The 24,740-nt window shown below is 32.1% G+C and overlaps 1 protein-coding gene across 1 annotated transcript in view; it reads left to right on the plus strand.

Moving 5' to 3' along the window:
• Positions 1–24,740, plus strand: part of LOC117104786 (fibrillin-2-like) — a gene marked incomplete at its 3' end in the record, with an annotated part of 75,503 nt that overhangs the window by 16,682 nt on the left and 34,081 nt on the right. Inside the window, exons 31-57 of the mRNA XM_033245638.1 lie at positions 6–104; positions 904–1,017; positions 1,542–1,655; positions 1,744–1,857; positions 2,056–2,169; positions 2,393–2,506; positions 2,620–2,733; positions 2,837–2,956; positions 3,058–3,174; positions 3,335–3,445; positions 3,482–3,715; positions 4,152–4,268; positions 4,592–4,708; positions 4,797–4,913; positions 5,212–5,325; positions 5,693–5,809; positions 6,329–6,445; positions 7,086–7,202; positions 7,320–7,436; positions 7,860–7,976; positions 8,372–8,488; positions 8,795–8,911; positions 9,057–9,290; positions 9,555–9,671; positions 9,946–10,062; positions 10,187–10,303; positions 11,623–11,736. Of these exons, the coding sequence (XP_033101529.1) occupies positions 6–104; positions 904–1,017; positions 1,542–1,655; positions 1,744–1,857; positions 2,056–2,169; positions 2,393–2,506; positions 2,620–2,733; positions 2,837–2,956; positions 3,058–3,174; positions 3,335–3,445; positions 3,482–3,715; positions 4,152–4,268; positions 4,592–4,708; positions 4,797–4,913; positions 5,212–5,325; positions 5,693–5,809; positions 6,329–6,445; positions 7,086–7,202; positions 7,320–7,436; positions 7,860–7,976; positions 8,372–8,488; positions 8,795–8,911; positions 9,057–9,290; positions 9,555–9,671; positions 9,946–10,062; positions 10,187–10,303; positions 11,623–11,736 (3,348 nt within the window). The remainder of the gene's footprint in view (positions 1–5; positions 105–903; positions 1,018–1,541; positions 1,656–1,743; positions 1,858–2,055; positions 2,170–2,392; positions 2,507–2,619; positions 2,734–2,836; positions 2,957–3,057; positions 3,175–3,334; positions 3,446–3,481; positions 3,716–4,151; positions 4,269–4,591; positions 4,709–4,796; positions 4,914–5,211; positions 5,326–5,692; positions 5,810–6,328; positions 6,446–7,085; positions 7,203–7,319; positions 7,437–7,859; positions 7,977–8,371; positions 8,489–8,794; positions 8,912–9,056; positions 9,291–9,554; positions 9,672–9,945; positions 10,063–10,186; positions 10,304–11,622; positions 11,737–24,740) is intronic.

A 24,740-nucleotide genomic window follows, 5' to 3' on the forward strand; every position in this document is an offset into this window, starting at 1 on the left:
ATGCCATTCCACTCCATGTCAGAATGGAGCAACTTGTACAGACTTAGAAACTTCATACACCTGCGCATGTACACCTGGATGGCTTGGAAGTCACTGTGATCAAGGTACATTTACTCATTAACCTTTTAACCCAAATAAATTAAATCTTATGTTATAATTGGTTTCATATACTGAAAGGCCCATTGACATTGCATGACCAGTTACCTGGCTATTTGAGATAATTTCATGATATGTTTCTGTTACACATTGCATTTTAATATATCATCATCTTTAGGTTTAATTTCATCAATAGTTTGTTGGCCAATTGAGATGTTTTCTGGCCAGTTTGGTTTAAAGGGTTAACTTTATATATCAGTAGTTTTTTTTGAATACCATGTTTTATTTCATGAACTTTATTTTGTGCAAATAGTATAAATGTCACTCCAAAAATTGACAAGGCCATTTTATTCTTTGTTTCGCTTTTATTCAAGCATCATCAGTGACATTCATACTATTTGAAATTTAACTCAGTAACATTCTAACGTTTATTCTGTACCGTGCTTTATTAAGATCATTTATCAACTAACCCAATAAATTCATTTTTCAATTTGTATTCTGTGTTTCTGATTAATTTATTATAATTACATTATTACATATTCATATAAGCTCCTACTATTTATATTATATAATAAGAATAATTATATAAGGTGACACGAATTTACACAACAGTATGAGAGGTGGAGGAATCTTAGTTTAACAGTAATAAATACCAGGTGAAACTAACAAACTAACATATTGTAAAGTCTATAAAATTTGTTGCCTCTATTTGGTTGGGGTTTCTGCTTCTGTTATGTATGTCTTTTGCTATGCCTAATGCTTTGTTTCTTTAATTATTTAGCTTCCGTTTATTTTACATGCTTTCAGTTGTTGATCTATGTATCAATTCAGTGTGTGAAAATGGAGCTGTCTGTGTTAATTACCAGACATTTTACTTCTGCACATGCTCACCAGGGTGGCAGGGCACAGTCTGCAATGAAGGTGATTGGTTGTTAAGGTCTTGTTACTATAGCTATTAACACTGGTGGTTATCAGGGTGATGTAGTCAGGGTTCTTACATTATTTAACTCATTTTCAGTGATTCATGAAAGATAATGATGAATCAATTGTAACTGTAATAAATTAATTTTAGTACTCAACCAAACATTCATTACTTATCTAGATGAACTGATGAATAAAAAATACTCTCTACAGTACTTACTAAAATTTATTGTAACTTTTCACACCAGTGTGATGTGTAAAAATGCCCAACATCACGCCTAGCTTTATCATTTTCATGAGATCATGTTGCAAATTTTGTTAGGGAGGTGTTCATCCAGGTAAGTATATTACATATATGTAATATGTACTCTTTAAGAATAATGATAAACTAATTACATTCGTGACATGTTGAAGTTATTGGGCGGAACTGTAGACATCACATTCCTAAAACAGATAACGTGTTGATTATATGTTACTCAGTTTCAGTGTAATTAAAAATAGATTTTCATCTTTCTTAATTTCAGCAATTGATCTGTGTCTGGACAACCCTTGCCAAAATGGAGGTGTTTGTAATAACTTCCAAACCAGTTATAACTGTAGTTGTGTTGCAGGCTGGGAAGGGTTACATTGTGACTCTGGTAAGAAATTACTACATTCTATGTCATGGATTAGTTTTTTTTTTCTTCCATTCACAATTCACAATGTGCTTATCATTTTGATTTTTAGCATCTAATCCATGCGAGTCTTTCCCATGTGAGAATGGAGCAGTGTGCAACAATTTCCAATCAAGCTACAACTGTATATGCAATGCAGGCTGGGAAGGAAGCAATTGTGAACAAGGTAAGTCAAATCAGTCAATATAAGGGAAGATTCATTATTAGATTCATAGTTTCATTTATCCTCAACTAAACTTTCAATTTGAATAATTTTTTATTTGCGAATCTGTGCTTTTTCTCACCATGTCAAAACTACCAAACACACTTTCACTTTCTCTTGTACTTATATTCAATTTTTATGGTCTTTTTGTGTTAATTGCAGCTATTGATGTGTGCCAATCTTTCCCATGTCAAAATGGAGCCATTTGTTTTAACCTTCAAACCAGTTTTATCTGCTCTTGCAGTGCAGGCTGGGAAGGAAGTACATGTGAAGAAGGTAATTTGTATTTTTTAGAATTTTTAGTAAAATACACAAATCAGAAATGATTTACGAAATAGACAAATGACTGGGGTGAAAATATAAAGCGCTCTGAGACTGAGTTTTGTAGAGTGCTTTTAGATACTGACGTATTATATATGATTTCTTTAACATTATTTTAAACCATATGAATATTCATTAGATCAGTAAATTGAATAATCTTTCATATTGTTTTTTGCAGCCATTGATTTATGCATGAGCTCCCCCTGTAGAAATGGTGCAACCTGTATCAACTTGCAAACATCTGTCAGGTGTACATGCCCTAATGGTTGGGAGGGAATAGTTTGCGATCAAGGTAATTTCTTATCTAATATTAGAATTGAAAGATGATATTAATAATCACTAATATTCTGTATTTTATTAACAAAATTTACTTTATTACTTTAATTTTTTTTAATTAAATTACAGTCTCAAATCCATGTCAGAGCTCACCCTGCATGAACAATGGAATATGCAACAACTTTCAATTCTACTTCAGCTGCGAATGCCTAACTGGATGGATAGGAAATCTTTGTGAAATTTGTAAGAATACAATATTATTGTTGTTATTATTTGTTGTTTTGTTATATAAATTATTGTGCTTTTATTTTATAATATTTAAATGATCAAATTGTATACATTTCAGATGATCCATGTTTCAACAACCCATGTTCATCTGGCGCCACCTGCATTCCAGAAAATAATGGCGATATCACCTGTATTTGCCCACCTGGATTCAGTGGAACCACCTGTGATATTTTACCAGGTATTAGATCATACTATATTTTTTATTCCCATTGATTTATAAACTAGAATTCTGAAGAAGTTTGTAGTTGTTAATCCTTTCCATGCTTTCCACACCTTTAGATCCATGTTTATCCATGCCTTGTCAGAATGGAGGGTTGTGTTTCAACAGTGCTGATACTTACACCTTTCTGTGCATCTGTCCAAATGGATACATGGGAGACTTATGCCAGAATCAAGGTATGCTTGACTATTTATGTTGTAGACAATAGTTTACTTTGTTTGTTTAATGGTTTACAATTTACAAGAAAATCAAAGCTGTGCCCAGCGTTCATTCATATAGTCTTGTTTAACCTTTTAGGGTTTGTAATATTATGTTTTCAACTTATCATTCTTTCAGATCCTTGCATTTCAACTCCATGTCTCAATGGAGGAATCTGTGAGACTATTCCATCAGGATTTACTTGTAAATGTGCAATGGATTTCATTGGAGAGATTTGTCAACTACAAGGTTTGATTGAAATGTGATTTAATTTTGTCTGTGCAGATCCTTGTCAGTCTTCCCCGTGTCAGAATGGTGGAGCTTGTATAGATACAGGGACCATCTTCGTCTGTCTATGTGAGACAGATTACTATGGGTTACAGTGTCAAATTGCTGATCCCTGCCTTTCAAACCCCTGTCAGAATGCAGGGGAATGTCTAACACTGATATTAGGACCAGATGTCACTTTCAGTTGTCAGTGTGCATATGGGTTCAAAGGTCAACTCTGCCAGTATTATGGTGAGATTATTAAGAATTATAATAACAATAAATTAATGTTTTGCAATTATGTTGCAATTTCCCATTAAAGTCTCCAACACTTCCATCATTTTTTTACCCGAAGTCAACGCAAGACCCCCTACAGCGATTAAAGCCCGGCTTAGAAACATGGTGGCACGCCAGGCCTAGTTACCATAGGAACACAGTCCGGCTTGAGATAAGCCACCTAGTTCAGACTGGTACGTGGATAAACCCGGTGAGTTGAGCCGGGTTTATCCACCTGGTCTGAACTAGGCCTGTGAGGATCATCTCTGAGGGTATTCATAAATGAATGTTAAATATGTATGTGATAAGAATATATTCAAGAAAAAAATGTTTTTGTTCCTTATAAATAAAACTACATTGCTTCAACTTTGTGGTGTTGTTATTCATATTTTCATTTTCCTTTACCTTTCAGATCCATGTGAGTCCACCCCCTGCCTTAACAGTGGCACCTGTCAATCATCTGGTGATGGCTCCATCTACAACTGTACATGCTTAGATTCATTTGTTGGAGCTAACTGCCAGCACATAAGTATGTCATTTAGCAATATGTATGTTTAATGTATTAGTAACGCTGGTAACTCCTACTATGACGATTATCTGCATAATCCAAAGGTTTGAATGTTTTGCAGAGGTAATGACTATGCATTCACCATCTACTAGAACACTGTACATTTGTACTTTCTTTTCATCTTTTACTCCCTCCAATTATGAAGTATAAGTACGATCATTTTAATTCTATTGTTCTATTCTATTCTATTTTTTTTTTGCCAGATCCATTCTCTTATTTTTGAGGGGTGGTCTATGTAGTTTTAATTCTATTGTTCTATTCTATTCTATTTTTTTTTTTGCCAGATCCATGCTCATTATCCCCTTGTCTGAATGGTGGAGTCTGCACCTCAGACTCTTCTAGAGCTACATACACTTGCAATTGTGCACATATGTTCCTTGGCAGCAAATGTGAAAACATTGGTAAGTCAAGTTGAAAATATTATAATTTTCTCTCTAGAATTGAAACATAGAATTCTGAATTAATAAGAATGTATCCTATTTTTGACAGATCCATGCTTATCCTACCCATGTGAAAATGGAGCAACCTGCATGCCCAGCGATGATGGCTCTTCATTTTCTTGCATGTGTAGTATTGGTTACCTAGGTGATGCCTGTCAATTTCTGGGTAAGCTATGTATATTTGTTATTGTATTATTGTGCAGAAAACCTTAAAAATGAATATTGATAAAAAAGAAGTGTTTTTAAACAAACAAGGTCAAACAAGGTAAATGCTGACATGAATTTACTAGTTCATTTAACTACAAAGTAATTGAAAAATTTTCTGTATGATAGTTTGATCAAAATATTGACACGTATAATTAACACGAACATTCTCACTCCAGGACCAATGTACAAGTAGGTGGGTACCTTAGAATAGTTCCTGATTGTTTCAAAGTTGTTGATGTTGATTTTTTAAATTCCAGATACGTGTACCTCCTTTCCTTGTTTGAATGGGGGTATATGCTCATCATCTGACCCCATGGGTTTCAATTGTTCCTGTACCATTCAATACGTTGGACCACTCTGTGAATTTATCAGTGAGTTCTGTACATTTATATGTTTGTGTCATTTTCAAATATGTTGGCTTCTTAGTTTGTTGGTGGCACAGAACATCTATTTTATAATATGCTAATCTTAATAAACAATCAAGCATCAATGATCCCTCTACATAGACCACCCCTCAAAAATAAGAGAATCGTCTATTGCATTCCACTATTTATGGATGGCTACTGAATTTGATTTTCTGCTTTGAGACAGTGCAATATGTAGAACTGTATGCTATTTATAGTACAATCATACCTAAAGTGTACATTTACTATTTAATTACCAAAATATATATATTTATATACAATATAAAACTATATCATACCTGTTTTTAAATCTATTTATTTGTTTTACTGTCAGATCCATGTATATACAACCCATGTCAGAATGGAGCCACCTGTACACCTGGTAATGATGGTATATATAGCACCTGTACATGTGCACTTGGTTTTATTGGCAGCAACTGCTTATATCCAGGTATTTGTAATGTCTGTTTTTCTCTCTCTGTTGTGGTATTTGTAATGTCATTAATTTATCCATTTCAGCTATATTCTATTTTTTAAATATTTATTTGGGTTATTCGCTATATGCAGAACTTACCTCAACATTAATTGGATTTTCCATCCCAGTGCACCACTTTGGTGAAAGCGGTTTTGTGCAGCGTGAACGGTTTGGTTTCCCAACCTCAAGGTCGGGGTTTCAATCCCTCGCTGTGCATTTCGCTTGTGTCCTTGAACAAGGCACTTTATCTGCATTGCTTCTCTCCACCCAGGAGTATAAATAGGTACCTGGTGGGGTGCCTGCTCCACCTAGATGGCAGCAACACTTAAGCATGTGGACCCAATGACCAGGAAAAAACTTACAGTGCTTTGTATCTGTAAAGAAGGTGATATATAGATGACCAGATTAGATTAGAATAAATAATAGACAAAGTTTAAATAATGTGATATTAGCCACACAATATGTCAGTGTATATTTTTTTGTATTATTATATAGATCCATGCTTAATGAACCTGTGTGAAAATGATGCTACATGTATTATTGGTGAAGACATGCAGACAACTAGATGTTTATGTGCTGAGGGTTACCATGGAGACCTCTGCCAAAACTTAGGTAATGGTTCAACAAATATATTAGCATTAAATATTTTAATATTAAAGCAAAAGATATTTGCTTTAACTTTTCAAAATAAAAAAAAATGTAAATGTGTGCTCTTCATCTTCTTGTGTAAAAGAACGCTTATGCTATCTATACTCTATATAGATGTGAATCTGTAATTGCATCAACCATTAAGTAGATGGCAATGTGTATATAATGATTATGGAAAGTTTTTAAAATATTGTTAATGATAATGATACTGATGAGGATCTTAAAAAGGTAAGACAAGATAAACTTTATTGCTCCAAAAAGGGAAATTCATAAAATAGCATTAATATATACAGTTGACAGTAAAAATATTAAAACAATGATCAATTGCAGTAAAATAAAATAATTACAAGATGGAAGAGATATAATACAACAGCCATTAAACCATTGCAGTCACCAAACCACAGAAATATCAGTAAACAAGGGTAAAAATTTAGACTATAAACATATTATTTTGAAGTTATTACAATATTGTTGTTTTATTATTATTATTATTATTATTATTATTATTACCATTAGGGATCTGGTGTGAGACAAAGGCCCGCAATGTTGATGAAATGTTTGAATCAGATTATCATAATATTTATAATTAAATTGTTGTTTCCAGATCCATGCCTGCTGCTTCCCTGTGAAAATGGAGGTACATGCAGTCCTGCAGATGATGGTTCTGCATATATATGTGTGTGCTTACAAGGCTTCCAGGGACCTACATGTCAGTTCCCAGGTCAGTGAAACACAAGAAGTCAAAGCAGTTATTTAATAGCAATTGCTCTAAATTCTTGTATTTAATTCACCATAGAATAATTTTTTTTAAATTGGTTGATTTTATTATAACCTACAGAACCCTGTATATCTGATCCGTGTAATAATGGAGGTACGTGTACCATGGATGTTGGTGGCTCCCTTTACCAGTGCACTTGTCCAGAAACCTACCTAGGTGAAAACTGTGAAATACCAAGTATGTATACATTATTGTCCTAATGTTCTGCCTTATGTATTTATATAGCCATCAGTAGTTTATGTTGTATATTAATATTATCAATATTTCAAAAGGTTTCTAAAATGTTTGCTTTCATTTCTGTGTAACTAAAAATCAATTAGATGCAAATATGAATTCATATAATGTTATCATACAAAGTACATAATGCATAATCCATTACATCACGTTTTTCTGACAGCATTAACAATATGAAGACTGCCCTCTATAGTAACCTTGCTTCAGATATTGCTAATGCTAATACTGGATACACCAACTATATCCCGAGGGTAAACGCTATCTTTTACCCATGTGATACAGCGGTGTATCCATGTAAGTATCTGACTCATAGACTACCAAAATCATGATTGATTGGTGTAATTTTGTTTTCTGTGCAATCTTTAGATCCATGTCTTCCAAGTCAGTGTGAAAATGGAGGCATCTGTCTTCTGAACACAAATCCAGTTTCATATGTTTGTGTCTGTTCTCTTGGTTTTCATGGCAAACATTGTCAATACATAAGTAAGTTAAAATTTACGATACATAAATACATAATTTTAAAATTGTCATATATAAGCAAGTTATATGTTTATATACAAGTAAATTTTAAGTATGTAAATAAATTGAAAATATCTGTTAATATCTGTAAATACTACTTCACTCCCTAAGCCTATTGACAAGGCATAGTTTATATAGAGTATCATGTGTACATCAAAGACCTTCATCTGGTCTTGTTGATATGGTATAGATCTAGATTTCTTAACTGTCATAAAAAATACCAGTATTTCTTGCTTATTTTGGTCTAATTTTAAGAAATCTAGGTCTATGCGTATATATGTCTTGCAAATGGGATTGATAAAATTGTTCATGTGTCTAGATAAGTAAACAATAAAAAAATAATTTTACATTTTCTCCAGATGCTTGTGTCTCTTCACCTTGTCAGAATCAAGGTTCGTGCATTACTGGAGACACTGGTGACTCATATACTTGTCGATGTCTCGATAGCTTCACTGGGGCCAACTGCGAGTTGAGGGGTTAGTGTCTTATTTGGCATTATGTTCATACAATACTCAGTAGGAGTATATTCACTTGCCACTGTGCTTTGAGAATTGCTGTAGAAATCATTATAAACCAAATTAAGCAGCTAGCTGGGTCGGCTACACTAGTGGTAGCTATTGTGTGTGTGTGTGTGTGCTGATCTGTGGATATCTGTCCCTGGTTAAATTCCCATCGCTGCCCTTGTGTTTCAACTGAAATATCCATCATCCATCCATAATTCTACATTATTATTATTTCTTGATTAATTAACAAACTATAATTTACATTTTTATTGAATTTAGATCCATGTAGTTTGTTTCCTTGTCTAAACAATGCAACATGTTTGATGAGTACTGACAGTGAAAACTTCATTTGTCTTTGCCAGCCAGACTTCCTCGGATCCAGTTGCCAATATTTAGGTATTGTATTGTGTTTCCAATAGATGGATAATTTATAACAAATCTTAAATGGAAATATGCTGAATGTCTGTAAGCGAAGAATGGAAATGCAGTACAAACAAAATTCTTATCATTTGATTTTCTTTCTCCATCCAACCTTCATAAGATCCCTGTTTGTCAAACCCTTGTCAAAATGAAGGCAATTGTCAACCAACTGAAGATAGTACCTCACACCGATGTACCTGTCGAACTGGTTACCTAGGCAACAACTGTGAATTCGTAGATCCCTGTGGCTCAAACCCTTGTCAAAATGGAGGAATGTGTCAATCAAACCAAAATGCCTCCGCCTTCACATGCCAGTGTCCATCACAATATCTTGGAATCTATTGTGAACACTTCAGTAAGTTTTTGAATAATAAGTTATAAGTTATGCAAGTTGAAAGTGGTTAAGGACAATGCTATGATAAATGTAATATACACTGCAATGATATTTGCTCATGACAAGTAGTAGCTGTAGGTGAGTAATGAAATATTTAACCTCTAAGAATATAAATGATCCAAATCAACATATGTAGGGATATTGACCTCACTGATTGATTGATTGATTGATAAATGAATGATAAATTTTATGAAACACTGATCTGATTAATACAACTCATTTCAGATGCTTGCCTATTAAGTCCATGCTTAAATGATGGCAATTGTAGTACAGGTGTTGGTGGGTCATCTTACACCTGCTTCTGTACACCTGGTTATCAAGGAAACACCTGTCAATTCAGTGGTATGTCAACAATTAGTAAACAGCAACCCTACCTATTGTTTATAAAATGATTCAAATACTTCATTATGTCTTCTTCCAAATTAAGTTGCAATCAATGCTTTTATAATGAATATTCATGTAATGATTGAAAAAATGACATTATAAATATCATCATATATTTATTTCAAAATATAGAAAAATGAAATAGACAACCTGTCTCTTGACTTAATGTTTTCATGTAGATAAAGCCATATGTAAGTAGATGACCGTGTCTTGAAATCTGTTTTTCCTATAGATCCTTGTGCATCTAACCCATGTGTAAATAATGGCAACTGTACAAGTAACTCAGATGGTTCACACTACTCCTGCTCATGCCCAGACGAATACTTGGGTGACCACTGCCAGAATCAAGGTAACAACATGCATGTCTGTGCTATGTATGATGACTTAATACATTGCAAAAATATTTTACCACAAACGAAAGCACTTTGAAATTGTTTTCCAGATTAAATCATTGTTTTGTCTTTGTTATTTAGATCCCTGCATATCATCACCTTGTGAAAACCAAGCTACTTGTATCGCTAATGTGGATAATTTTTCTTATGAATGCAGTTGTTTGCCTAGCTACTCTGGACTAAGATGTCAGACATTTGGTAAGCTGGTTTGTAATTGCTTTCACTCTTGCATATGCCAATAATAAATCTGTATCAAAAAACACAGGTTGCCCATCCAGATGATTTTATTTGAGGCTGATAGCATGAACTAAGATTGCCTGTACTGTTAACCAACATTACTTATGAATAACCAAAGTAGCCTTAGCAAGAATTAATGGGTCTGAAAACAGACCTTTATTTTTCTATTTTAGTTGTAAATGTTTGTATGTTCTTAGTAAAGAAGCTATCATCATTAACATTATCATATTCAAAGCTTAACATTTGTTGTTTCATGCTAACATCATTCAAGCTCCTGTGAATACTGTCCTGATGAGTCTTAATCGCTGAGAAATGGTGTTGTGGTGTTTGGTTTCATCTGCATTGTATTATTTTATTTTCTCACTTTCTGGTTTTCATCTATTAGATGTATTTTCATCCCCACAGTATAGTAGTAAAAAATACAAAAAAAAAGCAAAACTTTGCTCTGATCTTCATGAAATACTGGAGATGTTTTATATGAATCACAGACTGAAGAATACCACAAATAAAATGTGTCATAGATTTCTGCCTGCATGATTTTGAATGATAAATGTATTGATATTTGTATTATCTATGTTTGATGATCACTATTGATTCTTCAGCATACCATGCAGCCATTGTTGAAACCATTCAATAGATCGAGCAGCCTATTGATTAGCTTACATTTAGGGTGTTTAGGGTGGCTGTGACTCAGGGTAGTTTGCCTGTAAACTCCCAGTGACATTTGATCTGTACTTCAGGTGTAAGCCCTGGTTGTAACTACTGCCAGTCAATCGATGTGCTTGGTATCAAGTCTTGCACATTTTAGGATATATCATATCATTGCTCATCCCATCTGACAGTTTTATGATGGTACCATGTTTAAAAAGAAGTTAATAATTTACTAATTAATTGAATGCCTGAAAATAATTTAAAATCACATTTTGGGGCCCCTATCTTTCTCCAAGGCCACACACTTGTCTTACCTCCACTGCAAAGTAAACATAAATGTTATATAAGATTATAGCTAGTGTATGCAACCAATCTTATCAAAATTCATGTATGAGTTCCATACTACTTCATAAAAAAATTGCATTTTATATGATGTATATTAAGTATTAAATTAGGACTGGAACAAAAGTAAACGTCTTCATAAAACAATAAATTAATAATAAGATTATAGCCAGTTTATGCAACCGATCTTTTCAAATTTTATAAAATTGAGAATACTGAGTTCCATACTACTGAGTTCCATACTACTTGATAAAAATATATACATTTTATACAATGTTTTATTTTAGATGCCTGCAATTCATCTCCATGTCTGAATAATGGCACCTGTTACACAAGCGTTAACAGCTATACTTGCTCATGCAGCGTAGGTTACAGTGGCATCAACTGTGAGCAAATATCAGGTAAGATTATACTGCCCTCTATTTTCTAAATGTTTACATTTTTAAGCAGATAAGGATGAACATTTTCTGATGCACATCACAAAATTGAGTAGTATTTCATAAATACTTACAACAATGAACCAACATATGTTTTCTTTGTTGAAACTTACCTCAAAATATAAATTGTAATCATCTGTCCCAGATCTGTGTGTATTATACACACAGATCTGTCCCAGATCTGTGTGTATAATAGATATGAATAATCATCTTAATTTTTCTTTGGAATTGAGTGCAAAATACCTAATTAAATAAACATATTAGCTGACTGAGCATCTTAGCTCAGTTGGCTAATCAGGTGGTAGCCGTTGTATGTGCTGAACCGTGGAGATCTCTAGGTCCCCGGTTCAATTCCCATCGTTGCCTCTCCTTGTGTTTCAGCTAGAGGGCTGAAATACAAGTTACAATAGTGCGCCGTCTTTCGGATCAGACATTTAAGCCGTTGGTCCCGTGTGCATTGGCCCATGTGCACGTTAAAGAACGCAGTACACTCTTCAGAAAAGAGTAGGGTATTATCTCCCTGTGTACTGTCCAATCACCACCAGAAGGACCCCACTGGAAATAAGTCTTCTTCTAGACTTTCGTGGGCTATCCTTGGTGTTTACACCGAATAAATCCAGTCCAATCTAAATACAAGTATATATATATATTATCATTTATTTTGCATATGCTATGTATAGCACTAGTATTTGGCTTGCCTCATACATGTGTCAGAATTAAGTAATTTACACATGATAGGATGTATAACATTGATACTGAACTTTATTATGCTCTTAACATGCAGAAGATAAACTTTAATTAGCATGCAGAAAATGATAAGCATGTAATAATATGATTATAGTACCAATATAACAGTGGAACACAAGGACAAAATTTGAAAAGAGATCTATATTTAGCATTTAAAATTAAGCCTCAGGGGCTACCTAACCATAATGGCATGGTGTTACATAATGGTATCTCATATTAAATAGTATCTCATATTCATATTCATATTATCTGCTTTTAAAATTTTGTAGTTAAGAACTGAACCACTTTAAAAACCAGTACTGTGTATTGAAAGTGTATATTCACTATGAAGGAAGAATAAATAGTCCACCAGAAATACGGATTTGAAGCACCAAAGTTGGACATAATTGCAACAAAATGTATTTTTATGAATATATATAGTTAAATTTTATATCTACAACATACAAAAAGTTTACTAAAATATACCCACGGGAAAGGTGATTTTTATAGCAAAGAAAACTGAACTATTTCACTGGGATTATACGCCCTGCCTACTGGATGTGTGTGCTGTGCCTTGGTTACGAAGCGCTTCAATTTGATTTCCCGCTGACGCTTTTGATTGGTTAACATACCTTCAACAGTCTGCGCGTACTCCTTTACGCAACACGTATGTACGTACGCAAGTTTGTACGTACGTCACGTCCCAGAATGTAAACACGGAAGTAAAAAATTGTTAGTAACCTCTGTAATATTTATAGTCCACCAGAAATACGGATTTGAAGCACCAAAGTTGGACATACAGTAATTGGTTCTACGACAATAATTCAATTTTAATTTTAAATACAATGACATGATAGGTACGATTAATTTGCCTTTATTATACAAGTATGAGAAAAAATGTGTAAAGATAAATTGGTTTTCGGCTCATGAAGTAGGTAAAGTAGATAAATCGAAGACAATTGTGTTTTATACAGTATTTCTATCGCAGCGATTCATATTAGATACAAGAGACAAGATACAAGATAGCTTTATTGTCAAATTAAAATATTAAATTAGTTTTTCTTATGGCAACAAAAGTACATAAATAACAAAGAAACGTACGATCAATGATGATTAATTTTACATCACATATACAGTATTAATTAGATCTATATGGTTGCCGAAAATCGTTAATAAAAGAAATTTGTTGAAGCTTCATTTTGCCTGGTGATGTGATGATGACGAATTTTACTATAAAATTTATAAAAGTGTCTATTCCCATCTAGGTACTATTTTATATTTCTTTTTACCTCAGTCCCAACCACGTACGGCTGAAGTAGAGCTAAGAAAATGTATGATTACTGCACCTGTAGGAGGCGGAAAATTAAATTGAAAAGCTGTTTTAGATAATTATTTTCTTTAATAAGTATGTTTATCAAACTATATTGTTGTTGGAAGACACTACAGTACTCCGATATAAAGTAGAACCCCTAATTAGGGGCCCTTTTGGGACTTCTCAATAAGATAAGGGTAGGCCTACCAATATTCAAGGGACACAAACCAAAGCGTGAAATTGTACCCTTATTAGGGGTGTTGGTATAATGTTTTCAAAATTACAAAATTTTATTTATATTGACCTAGAAGTGAATTACAGTAGAACTAATTTATGTTAATAATTTTCAATGCAAAATTCATTTATCGTCAGCAGTAATGTAATCAAAACTACAATAGTTATGTTATGTTCCCATTTTCGTGTGATGCGAAATCAATGACCAATATTCTTTTTCTTTTAATATTGAGCTTTCTATTGGATGCATGTATCATGAATAGAGTAAACGACTCAATAATTAGTAGGGCCTATGTTATGATACAGATTTGAATCCTAAGAATAAATTCAAAAGGCGTCAAAATATAAGTTGAAAGATTTTTTATTTTGAGACTGCTCTAGTTTTTGCGATACTGTACAATAAAAAAAACCAAAAAAACGGTACTCGACAATAAATAAAGTAGTAGTTCTACATCAGTAGACCGATGCATTTCTGGTTCCATTCTACACCTAGATACTTACTGATGAGATTACATTGAAAATAGTCCTAGGCCTACGTTACTAAGATTTTCTCTATACGTTCATGCGTACGTTAGCCGAGAAAACGTTGCAATGCGGGGAAAGTGACACACTTCATGGTGTGCGCGAGACTGAACCAGGAAGCAAGAGAGCAATGCCTAGGCTAGGGCCTAAAATGAAATGTTATTACAAGGCCTCAGGCCTAGACTTTACAATAAAATTTGTCTGGTCATACATCTCGCGATCGCGAAGCTCGCACGCGGGTCTCACTCTTTCCGGCAACAAACAGATATGACCTACGTTGACCTAAATGTTGACCAATCATAATCAAGAAAAGTTTGAAAACCGCAGTACGTACCGTGTAAAAGTCTACTTTCAAATAGTGCTGAACTTTTGGTTATAAAAAACACCTTTATGTACGTCCTATTTTGGTAAACTTTTAGTATGTTGTTTTACATATAATTAAGATTATATTTAGATCATAAACGTTTTGTTGCAATTTTGTCCAGTCAAATCCGTATTTCTGGTGGACTAAAATAAAAATAAAAATTATAATCAATATAGATATCATACATATTTTATTAGTGGTGGAAGTACTAAAGCAGATCTTTGTGCCTTGTATGTTTCTGCGTATAATCACATAAGAAGCAATGCTTAACAGAAATTAATCATATATTTATTATATTTTAATATCAAATTTCAATAATTTTGAGTCTAGAAAATAAGGGTTATTTCTCACCAGTAGCTTTTAAATTTATTATATTTGTTTATATCCATTTGTGTTTACTAACTGTCAGCATCAAGTAGGTTTTATTTTAGATTATATAGAAAAATACATTTGATGCATGTTTTGTTCCAATATTAGCATAATATGGAACATTCAAACCCAAATAATATTAATTTGAATATGAATATTTGTTTGAAAAAGATTTCTTCATGTTGAATGATATCAATGGGCATTGTTTTTTTCTGTGTGTGTATTGAAGCCCATAATGAGGGGGTTATTATGCTTTAGCTAAACTCCCTTTTGCAGTAAAGCCCCTCTAAAAAAATCATCTCCCCTTACATAAAAAAGAACCATCAGATTGATAATATAATTCACCATTTGCATGCTGGAATACTTTAGCCCCTGACCCACACAAGAGATCCTCCTCTGGACCCCACCAGTGCACCTTGGTACCTCTCTAATTTAGACATAATAGAAACATTTTATTATGTTTGATATTATGAATAACATGTTTTCCATTTTGTTGGATCTTATTTATTGACCTATGAAATTTCCATTGTTATACCTTTTTTATCGTTTTGTTCACATGTTGTAACTGTAAGCATATCTTCTTTATGTCTTCATAAATTGTGTTTGATTTCTCTCCTGCTGCTCTGACACATCAAGCGTGAGGTAAGAAAGCAGATCTGACACAGTGCAAACCTCACCCTAGTGGATGTTTTACTTGAGCCTATATGTAAATTGTTCAAGCTGTTTTGTAGAAAAAAAATTTTCCTGCCATCCAAAAACATTGGATATTTTAAAATCAACAAAAAATTGGTTGATTGCAATGTGTGGAAGAAGTAACACCATAACTATATACAAAATATAAATACTTGATTTTGTTAAATTGCTTGACCTCCAATGGAATGACTATAAACTTAACACTTACTGATGTACTCTGACTGAAGCATAGCATTCAAGTATTGTTTAGGAAAATGATGCTGTAGCATAATAGCATTCAGTGTGATAATATTATTATATAGTTAATTAAGGAATTTTGCTTTTATCTTACAATCAGGCAGGGCTACTTGAATCGCTGATGTATCAGTGTTGCTGCTTCCGAAATGGAGGAGCAAATTAAATTTGATATCCTTATAAAAATTGATTCTGTCATCTTTTCATTATGGGAGGATGACTTACCAGTTTATGATGGGTAGCAAACGTTAAATTTAAATGATTTAACCCTAATATGTCCTGTCTTATCAGATGAAATACAGGAAACAGTAAACAGTAGAATATTAACAAGGGATGTTTTCAAAATTGTTACAATCACAACATGGAATTAACAACAATAGGTCATGCTATACCTGTGATAAATCACAGTCTCTAACTTATTACAGATTTTATATATTGTAATTGTTTCGTCATGTTGATACGTGCATTTTACACGAGTGCTTTCCTCCTGTTGTCATGTTTGATATTGATTGTACACATAATTTCATGCATCTTTCATAAGATCTATTCAATCAAAATTAAGTCAGTGAAAGTTGTATTCAATTGTTGCCTAGTAACACTAATTAACTTAACCACTTGATTAGGTCTCAATCAGTAAATTATTGATGAACTTGTGAAATTGAGGGGAACATTTGAAACAGATTTCTTTTGCGTGATAATTTCTTACCCACTAAAATGTTTATAATGAAATTCTCTACTTATTGAAACAATTTAATCAATTATAACATTAAAAATGATAGTTCTTAATTTTTCTGTCTTCTGTATGGTGCAACTACTGTATATTATAATTATAATTACATAATAGCATTTATTAACAATGCTTTTAACATTTTATAGGTTTTTATAGTTTTGTATCCCCTCCTATCAGAGACATAGCCACATGCTAGTTCTCAAAGGATAGATCAAGGGATTATTAAATGGAAGAAAAGATAGATGAGGGATTTATATATTGTCAAAAGGATTAGATTGTGATTTATATGTTAAAATAAATGTGATATTAAATGTAGCACACTCTGTTGCTTATCCTCCCTAATGACCTAAATCCTATATTATAAATCTATACTGCAGCTTAAATGAACCTCACATATTGCATAACCACTTATGCTTTATCCAAGCAAACTCTTACTTATTTGATTATTACAAATATCATTATAATATATCCAGCACCACACAGCAAATAAGTCGTCAATATTCGATGAGTTAGTTAATCAGTCAATCAATCTATCAATCAGTCAATCAACCAATCATTAAATGAGACTATATTTTTGGGATTGTCTTTGGTTAGTGTATTTCTTGTTTCAGAGTATAACTCTTAAAGCGCTCTGATCTTAATGAAATAGCGCTAAATAAATGTCGCATCATTATTAATCAATCAATTTCAATTTTAAATTCAATTTCAATTTCAGTTTCATTCAAAAATCCCTGAAAAGAGAAATAAAATACATAAAACCATTCATTAAATGTATCAAAACATGTATTATAAAACACATTAAAAAAAACATAGTTTGATTTCCCCAAATACATAGAAATTAAACGACTAAAGTCTGATCAAATAGGAAAACATTTCACTTAAATAAAATAATTAAATGAGTATAAATCAAGGCACAACATACAGTATATTAAATAATATAAATATAGACATTAATAAGACATGTTTAATACAGAAATGTAATTGTTAATGTTTGGTATATGAGCAAAGGGAATATTGTTATTTGAGTATTTATTGTTCTGTTGTGTTTGGTGGTTGGTTTCTTTTATGTCTAAACCAAATTGTAGGCACTTGGTGCCTTGTTTTATTATTCCACTGTGTAATCAAGTTTTACAATAATGTTCTGATTGTTTTTCTACATTGGTATTTAAGTGTTTTGTTATGCATCTATTTTTGTATTTTTAATTTGTCCCCGTACTTCAGCTTTTATTTAAAGGTTGCTCTCCAAAAATATTGTATATAAATATATAAATAAATAAATAAATTAGTTAAATTTTTATTTTATATTAAATTGCTGGAAATGTTGTGTTGGATTTGACATCTAGAAATGTATGCATTATATTTTTGTTTTTTCTGCCTGTGCAAATTTAAATATTTAGATTATTACATGCCCACCTACTGACAACTTACCAGCAAAATCATAACTTTTCAAAAAATTGTTTATAATATTATATTTGGCAAGGTGAATGTTTATGTATTTTTGATTGTTTTCATTCTGGATTTATATTGTTCTGTAGTTATGTCATTGTCATTTATTAAATCATACTATATATATATTTAATCTATTGAACAATAATGTCATTTGTACTCATCAACCAATTTCATATTTTTTTACCAAAATATTGAAGACTTTTTATGTATTTAATGCTTTCTTTTTACAAATATATATCATAAAATAATTGTGAGGTGGGTCTTGACCTTCTTTGATGATAGATGGGGGATAAAGAGTTGATGATTGAGACAATATTGAGGGATGAATGAATAGATAAAGAATAAAGTGATGGATATATAATACGATTGACAGAGTCATCATAGATTGATGAAAGAATTAACATGGATAAGAAATTAATGTGAATGGATTAAATATTTAGATATTTATGGTGATTGAGTGATTGACTCTTAATGTCAGTGAATAATATTCATAGACATTTAGTTCACTTTTGTTATTTTTTTCACCTTTGATTTTTGTTCCCGTTTTCTCTGATGACTGTCTGTTTTTTGTCAAAAATATAATAAATCAAATAAATCATGTAATAGACTGATGTTTTAAATTACATAAATATTTTAATGGGTGTGACAAGAATTAGCATATAATGAGGTTTAGAATAATTTTTTTCACCTTTGATTTTTGTTCCAGTTTTTTTTTCTGATGACTGTAATTCATGTTTGTCAAAAATATAATAAATCAAATGAATCAAATAATAGACTATTGTTTCAAATTACATCAAATGTTTTAGTGGGTGTGAAAATATTTAGCATATAATGATGTTTAGAATGGTTGACACGTGTTTGCGTATCTGTCAATCAATATTTAACAGAATTCAAGTTTTGAGGTTTGCCGCAGTGTGATCAATATGTTGGCATTACACAATGGATGTGGACACAAAACGAAGGCCAAACCTGTCTATAGTGTAAAGCACTATTGTGTATTGTCAGTGTAAACAAATTAAAAGAATCCAACGAAAATATCGATAATGTGGATAATGATACTTGTAATAATAATACAATGAACAGGAAGATTATTGATAGCAATAATAAAAATATGTAATGAAAATGAACAGTAATGATATATAAAATCTGAAAACTAGATGAACCATTGTTTAATATATTAATATAAATATTTTGTTACAGATATAAATACATTGTTAGTTATGCAATTGTCACTAGATACATAAGATATGCTGAAGTGCATGATAACTTTTTGTTAGAGAATCAAACTTTCAAACCCTAAAAAAAAAATAGAGGTCACTGTACACTATATTGTGCTTAATGGCAATTGTTTTTAACAACAATTGTAAAATATAAAAATCAATACTCTATCACTGTGCCACATGTGTTGTGAATAATCCTTGCACCGATGGTGTAAAGAATTATCACACAATTATCACAATTGAACTATCTATTTTGGATTTCCTTATGCTGACATTCTGCTTTCCTTGATTTTTCTATTATAAGAAAACTGGTTGATTCAAAACAGAAATTAAATAAATACAAAGTAAATGAAATTAACTTGTGTTTCTGGTAGAATTTAACTATCTATTTTGGTCAAACTTGAAGAATTATCGCACAATTGAACTAACTATTTTGGTCCAACTTAAAGAATGATTACACAATTGAACTATCTATTCTGGTTAAATTTATATGTCATCTTTATGCTGATATTCTACTTTTCATGATTATTCTATTATATAGAAAAACTGGTTGATTCAAAACAGAAATTTAATAAATAAAAAATAAATGAAATTAACATGTATTTCTGGTAGTAGTTTATACATGACCCTAGCTGGATTTTACTGCTGACTGACATAAATATCCATGCCAGGGTTAGAAAGGTTGCATTCTTTAACACAGCCAGGTTCTAATTTTGAAGCAGGAAAGAATTAATAAAAAACGGAAGTTGAAAGGTATTTACTTCGTTAATTCCAAACCTGACAATGTAATAAAAGCATGGTGTCTTTGTTTGGATTGCAGACCTACTGTACCTCACACATTGTTAGTGATTTAGGACTTGATATGCTATGTCATTACTACCCTAAGGCAGATGAGGTCTGCATAATTTTTGAGTAAAACTAATTAATGCTTCCGTATAAACAGTTGCATCATTATCGCGAAATTGGCTTTCATTCTGAATTGTTTTTGTGTTTTATATAAGTTATACAGAACAAATTTCCAAACATTGTATTGGATTATTATAACTACTTTTACAAATAGGTATCGAAAAAGTATTTATCCAGCAGCCATTTGGAAACTTATTTCTAATTAAATGCAACATAGGAGAGTGATGTGATGTGATAACGGTCATACTAGTTATTTTAGTTTAACGTTTATTCTGTATTTGTGTGTCAAATGTGATGTGATAACGTTCACATTTGCCATTTCAGTTTAATGTTTATTGTGTAATTGTGTCTCAGAGCAAGACAAATTTATATGCATATTTTTATATTAATGCAATAAATGGAAATGATGTGAAAGTTAAATTATACATTTTGATAAATCATAAAATTCAACCTCACTTCGTTTAATATTCCTTTTCTATAAAAGAAAAAATCCACGAGTTATCAATAGTCACTGTGTCACTTAAATGCAACATAGGAGAGTGATGTGATGTGATAACGGTCATACTAGTTATTTTAGTTTAACGTTTATTCTGTATTTGTGTGTCAAATGTGATGTGATAACGTTCACATTTGCCATTTCAGTTTAATGTTTATTGTGTAATTGTGTCTCAGAGCAAGACAAATTTATATGCATATTTTTATATTAATGCAATAAATGGAAATGATGTGAAAGTGAAATTATACATTTTGATAAATCATAAAATTCAACCTCACTTTGTTTAATATTCCTTTTCTATAAAAGAAAAAAAACACGAGTTATCAAGAGTCACTGTGCTTCAGAATATTTTGATGAAGTATTATAATTGTATTTTAAATATTTTGTATATTTTCATTGGTTTTTAAAATCAAATTAATTTTTACAAAACTGGTTACCAACGTAGAACCTAGACATTTCTTTTTAAAAACCTGTTTTGTTTATGAGAAGTGACAGTGTCATTCATATAATTTGCACCTATAGTTGCAAAAATCTCTCGCTGTGTGACTTATATCCTGTTGTGCTCTTGCTCTCTCTTGAACTTCTAGCAATTACAAGTTGAAAGCAGGTTACTTCTTCTGTGAACACTTTTTTATAAATTGTTTCATAGATTTATCTTGTCTAGAATTTTCAGCCACGGGAAGAGGGTACTAAAGTAGGAAGAAACAATGCATCATGACACTAATTTCATATAATCTTTTATTCTTTATTAACATTGATTTATTTGGTCGATGACTCATAGAGGCATACCCGAATGGTTGGGGTGGGCTGTACTTGGGGGAAATGTGCTGTAGAAGAAAGAGCCAAGAACAAATATTAACAAGAAATACTTGCCAAATTTGGAAGCAGTGACAATAGGTTGCTCATTAATATTTCTACTCTCTTATTCTTGGCAGTAATGTGTACCATTGTTAATCAAGTTGCCTGGTGTTAATTGTCTAATATTGGTACTAAAGCCAGTACACTTATTATTTTTATTATACTTTTAACTACATTTCAAAGGGACCATTAATTATGCACTATCAATTCACCAATCATTACCCTTATTGAAATGATAATGCTATCAATTATACATATGTCAATGATTTCTTACTACTTAATAATTTCATTAGATTTAAGCTTTCTCTTCAAATATAGATGTGGTTTTACTACCTATTACAGTAGACTGTCTATGTGTAAGTTCCAACAGGTATATATCGAGCGCCAAGTGAGATATCTATTGATTACCAACACATGGATAATGATCCATAATGTTTGGTAATTTAATAACTCATACTATTTATCACAAGTGAAGGAGTAAGCAGAATGATTACAAAATATGTGCAATACTTGGTGAATTTTATTACCACATCTAATGATAATAACTTATTAGGAAAGATTTAATAAGAAATATTTATGTATTCTATATTTACTAGAAAATGAAGAGGCTTAAGAAATGGAATTTATTTATCCTGGGCTCAAAGCCTGTTTAACGTGGTGGCACGCACTAATAACAGTAAACCTGTTAGCTTACGCCCTTTATGTTGATCCATGCTGAATGCGATCGATTGCACTGCATCTGTAAATTATAGTGATAGGCTTAATAAAATAAATAAAAGTTCTTGATTTTGATATGCAGGTCAGATAAAATATAGACTGGCGCTGGAAGCAATTCAAATTGGGTGTGTAATTGTGGCCTCATTGTAGACATGTATGTATGTCGCTTGTCATACCACATCATTACTATTGAACATTGACACACCTGTTCTCCTGATATTTGTACCTACTTTCCGTCTTGATTATTGTCAGTTGTTCACCCCATCCAAATTACGTGTAGGAAGGATGTAATGGTAACATGGAAATGAACAAAAGACGAGATATAGTGATCCAATCACACCCTATATGACTCAACAAAATTAGTTGTTCTGTCTGCGATCATTGGCCATCCATATGCGAGTCAACATGGTATTATGCAGGTTTCATTGTTGAAATTTCCATTGGGGGTTCGTAGTTTGTTGCTAAAGTCAACAGGGTAATTTTATGTTTCGTCATAAGCAATTAAAGTTTAAAACAGTATTTTCATTGGTAAAATGTCAACATGGGAATAGGTTTCGTTGTTGTCTTTGTGTATGGTTGTGATGACAATACTATGTATTAACGTGTTTATGTTTTCATCCTCAACAATCATCAATAAATAAATAAATAATTTAATATAAATAATTAATTAGCTAACTATATATTTAATTAATCCTAAATAAAACATTGTGGTGCTCTATAAAATCAATGTCATTATGAGTTTTAGCTTGAGGTGTTTGAGTCTAATACCTGGACTACTAGGGTGAAACAAATAAAAAGAGGGTGATAAAAACATTTTTGTACACATTTAAAATTGTAACACGACTAAATACCATAGCTTATAAAAGCTTCATCCCCAGCTCCTTGCTTGACACTGTTTCTCAACTTTTGATCCTCTAGATGGCCCATAGATCTCTTTAGAGGCCCAGGCCCTCCGTGTGAACAAAATCTTGTGCTCAATTAAAAATTGGTTAGTCTTGAAAGTGCTGCCTACCTAATTGTAATGAAGCTGAAATTAAAATTGTTTCCCTTTAAATACAAAATCAAATACTTAAATCAAAATCACAGACTTGCAATATTGTGTAAACAGATATTAACATTTACCTATCCATTGAAACCTTGCATTTTGATTGGTCCTAAGTCCAGGTTGCTATTGACAACGGAGCATCCCTCAAGCTATGTTGAGTGAAGGGGATTAGGTAATGCCTGTGAATACTACGCAATTTGTTACTTAATTCTCACCAGGACACACACTTGATGAACTGACTTAATAGTAATGATTAATAGACATGTAAACATATTGAAATGCTTTGAACGAGTTACAGTAAACACCATAATAAAAATGGTTTTGAGGGGTATAAGAACTCAATGTAGCTGAGAAGAGTACAATCTGTGATTAAGAACATTGTTCCAACTAGAAACTTCATCATTAAACATTTTCATTAATGTCATATTAACTTAGCAGACTCTAACAGTGCTATGAACTGTGAATTCTATAATTATATATGAATATATAACAAGCAATAATAACTAAGTCAAAATGTTTACATATCAGAAGTTTGAATGATTGTATGTATTTGTAAATGCTTTGACTATTTCCAATCACTTAACGCTGAAATTGAACTGTTGAAGCAAGAAATTAGTGATACAGTGTATGCACTGAAGCAAGCAAGTATTGTTCACTTGGTCATTGTTGTGTGATTCGCCGATCGCAACAACTCATTTTTGATGTCAGCATCAAGTAGATGGGGCAGGCTTTATTTCAGTTGCTGCCTATCACGTAGCCTTGTTTAGTTCCAGTTACTTGTTATGCAAATGAATACAGCTATTCTCTTTCTGACAGAAGAGAGGCTCAAATCAGTGGAAAAAAGTAAAGGATAAGGAAGTCTATAGAATTAACACTGATTCTGTTACTCTATAGGAACTTCATACATATACAGCTAACTGAAGAAGACTTTTTGTTTTTTAAATATCATCAGAACTGAAATGCAGTGTCATGCGATACCACGATGCATCAAACATTGTAAAAACTAATGGATACACTTTTTACCGATGAAAAACGGAATCTACATTGTTTTTCACAGCAGTTTTTCATGGATATTTGCTGCCAAATAAAGTCA

This window comes from Anneissia japonica, unplaced genomic scaffold (genome assembly GCF_011630105.1).
Source record: "Anneissia japonica isolate Jap-2015-1 unplaced genomic scaffold, ASM1163010v1 scaffold287867_len1003013_cov215, whole genome shotgun sequence".
Classification (NCBI taxonomy): Eukaryota; Metazoa; Echinodermata; class Crinoidea; order Comatulida; family Comatulidae; genus Anneissia; species Anneissia japonica.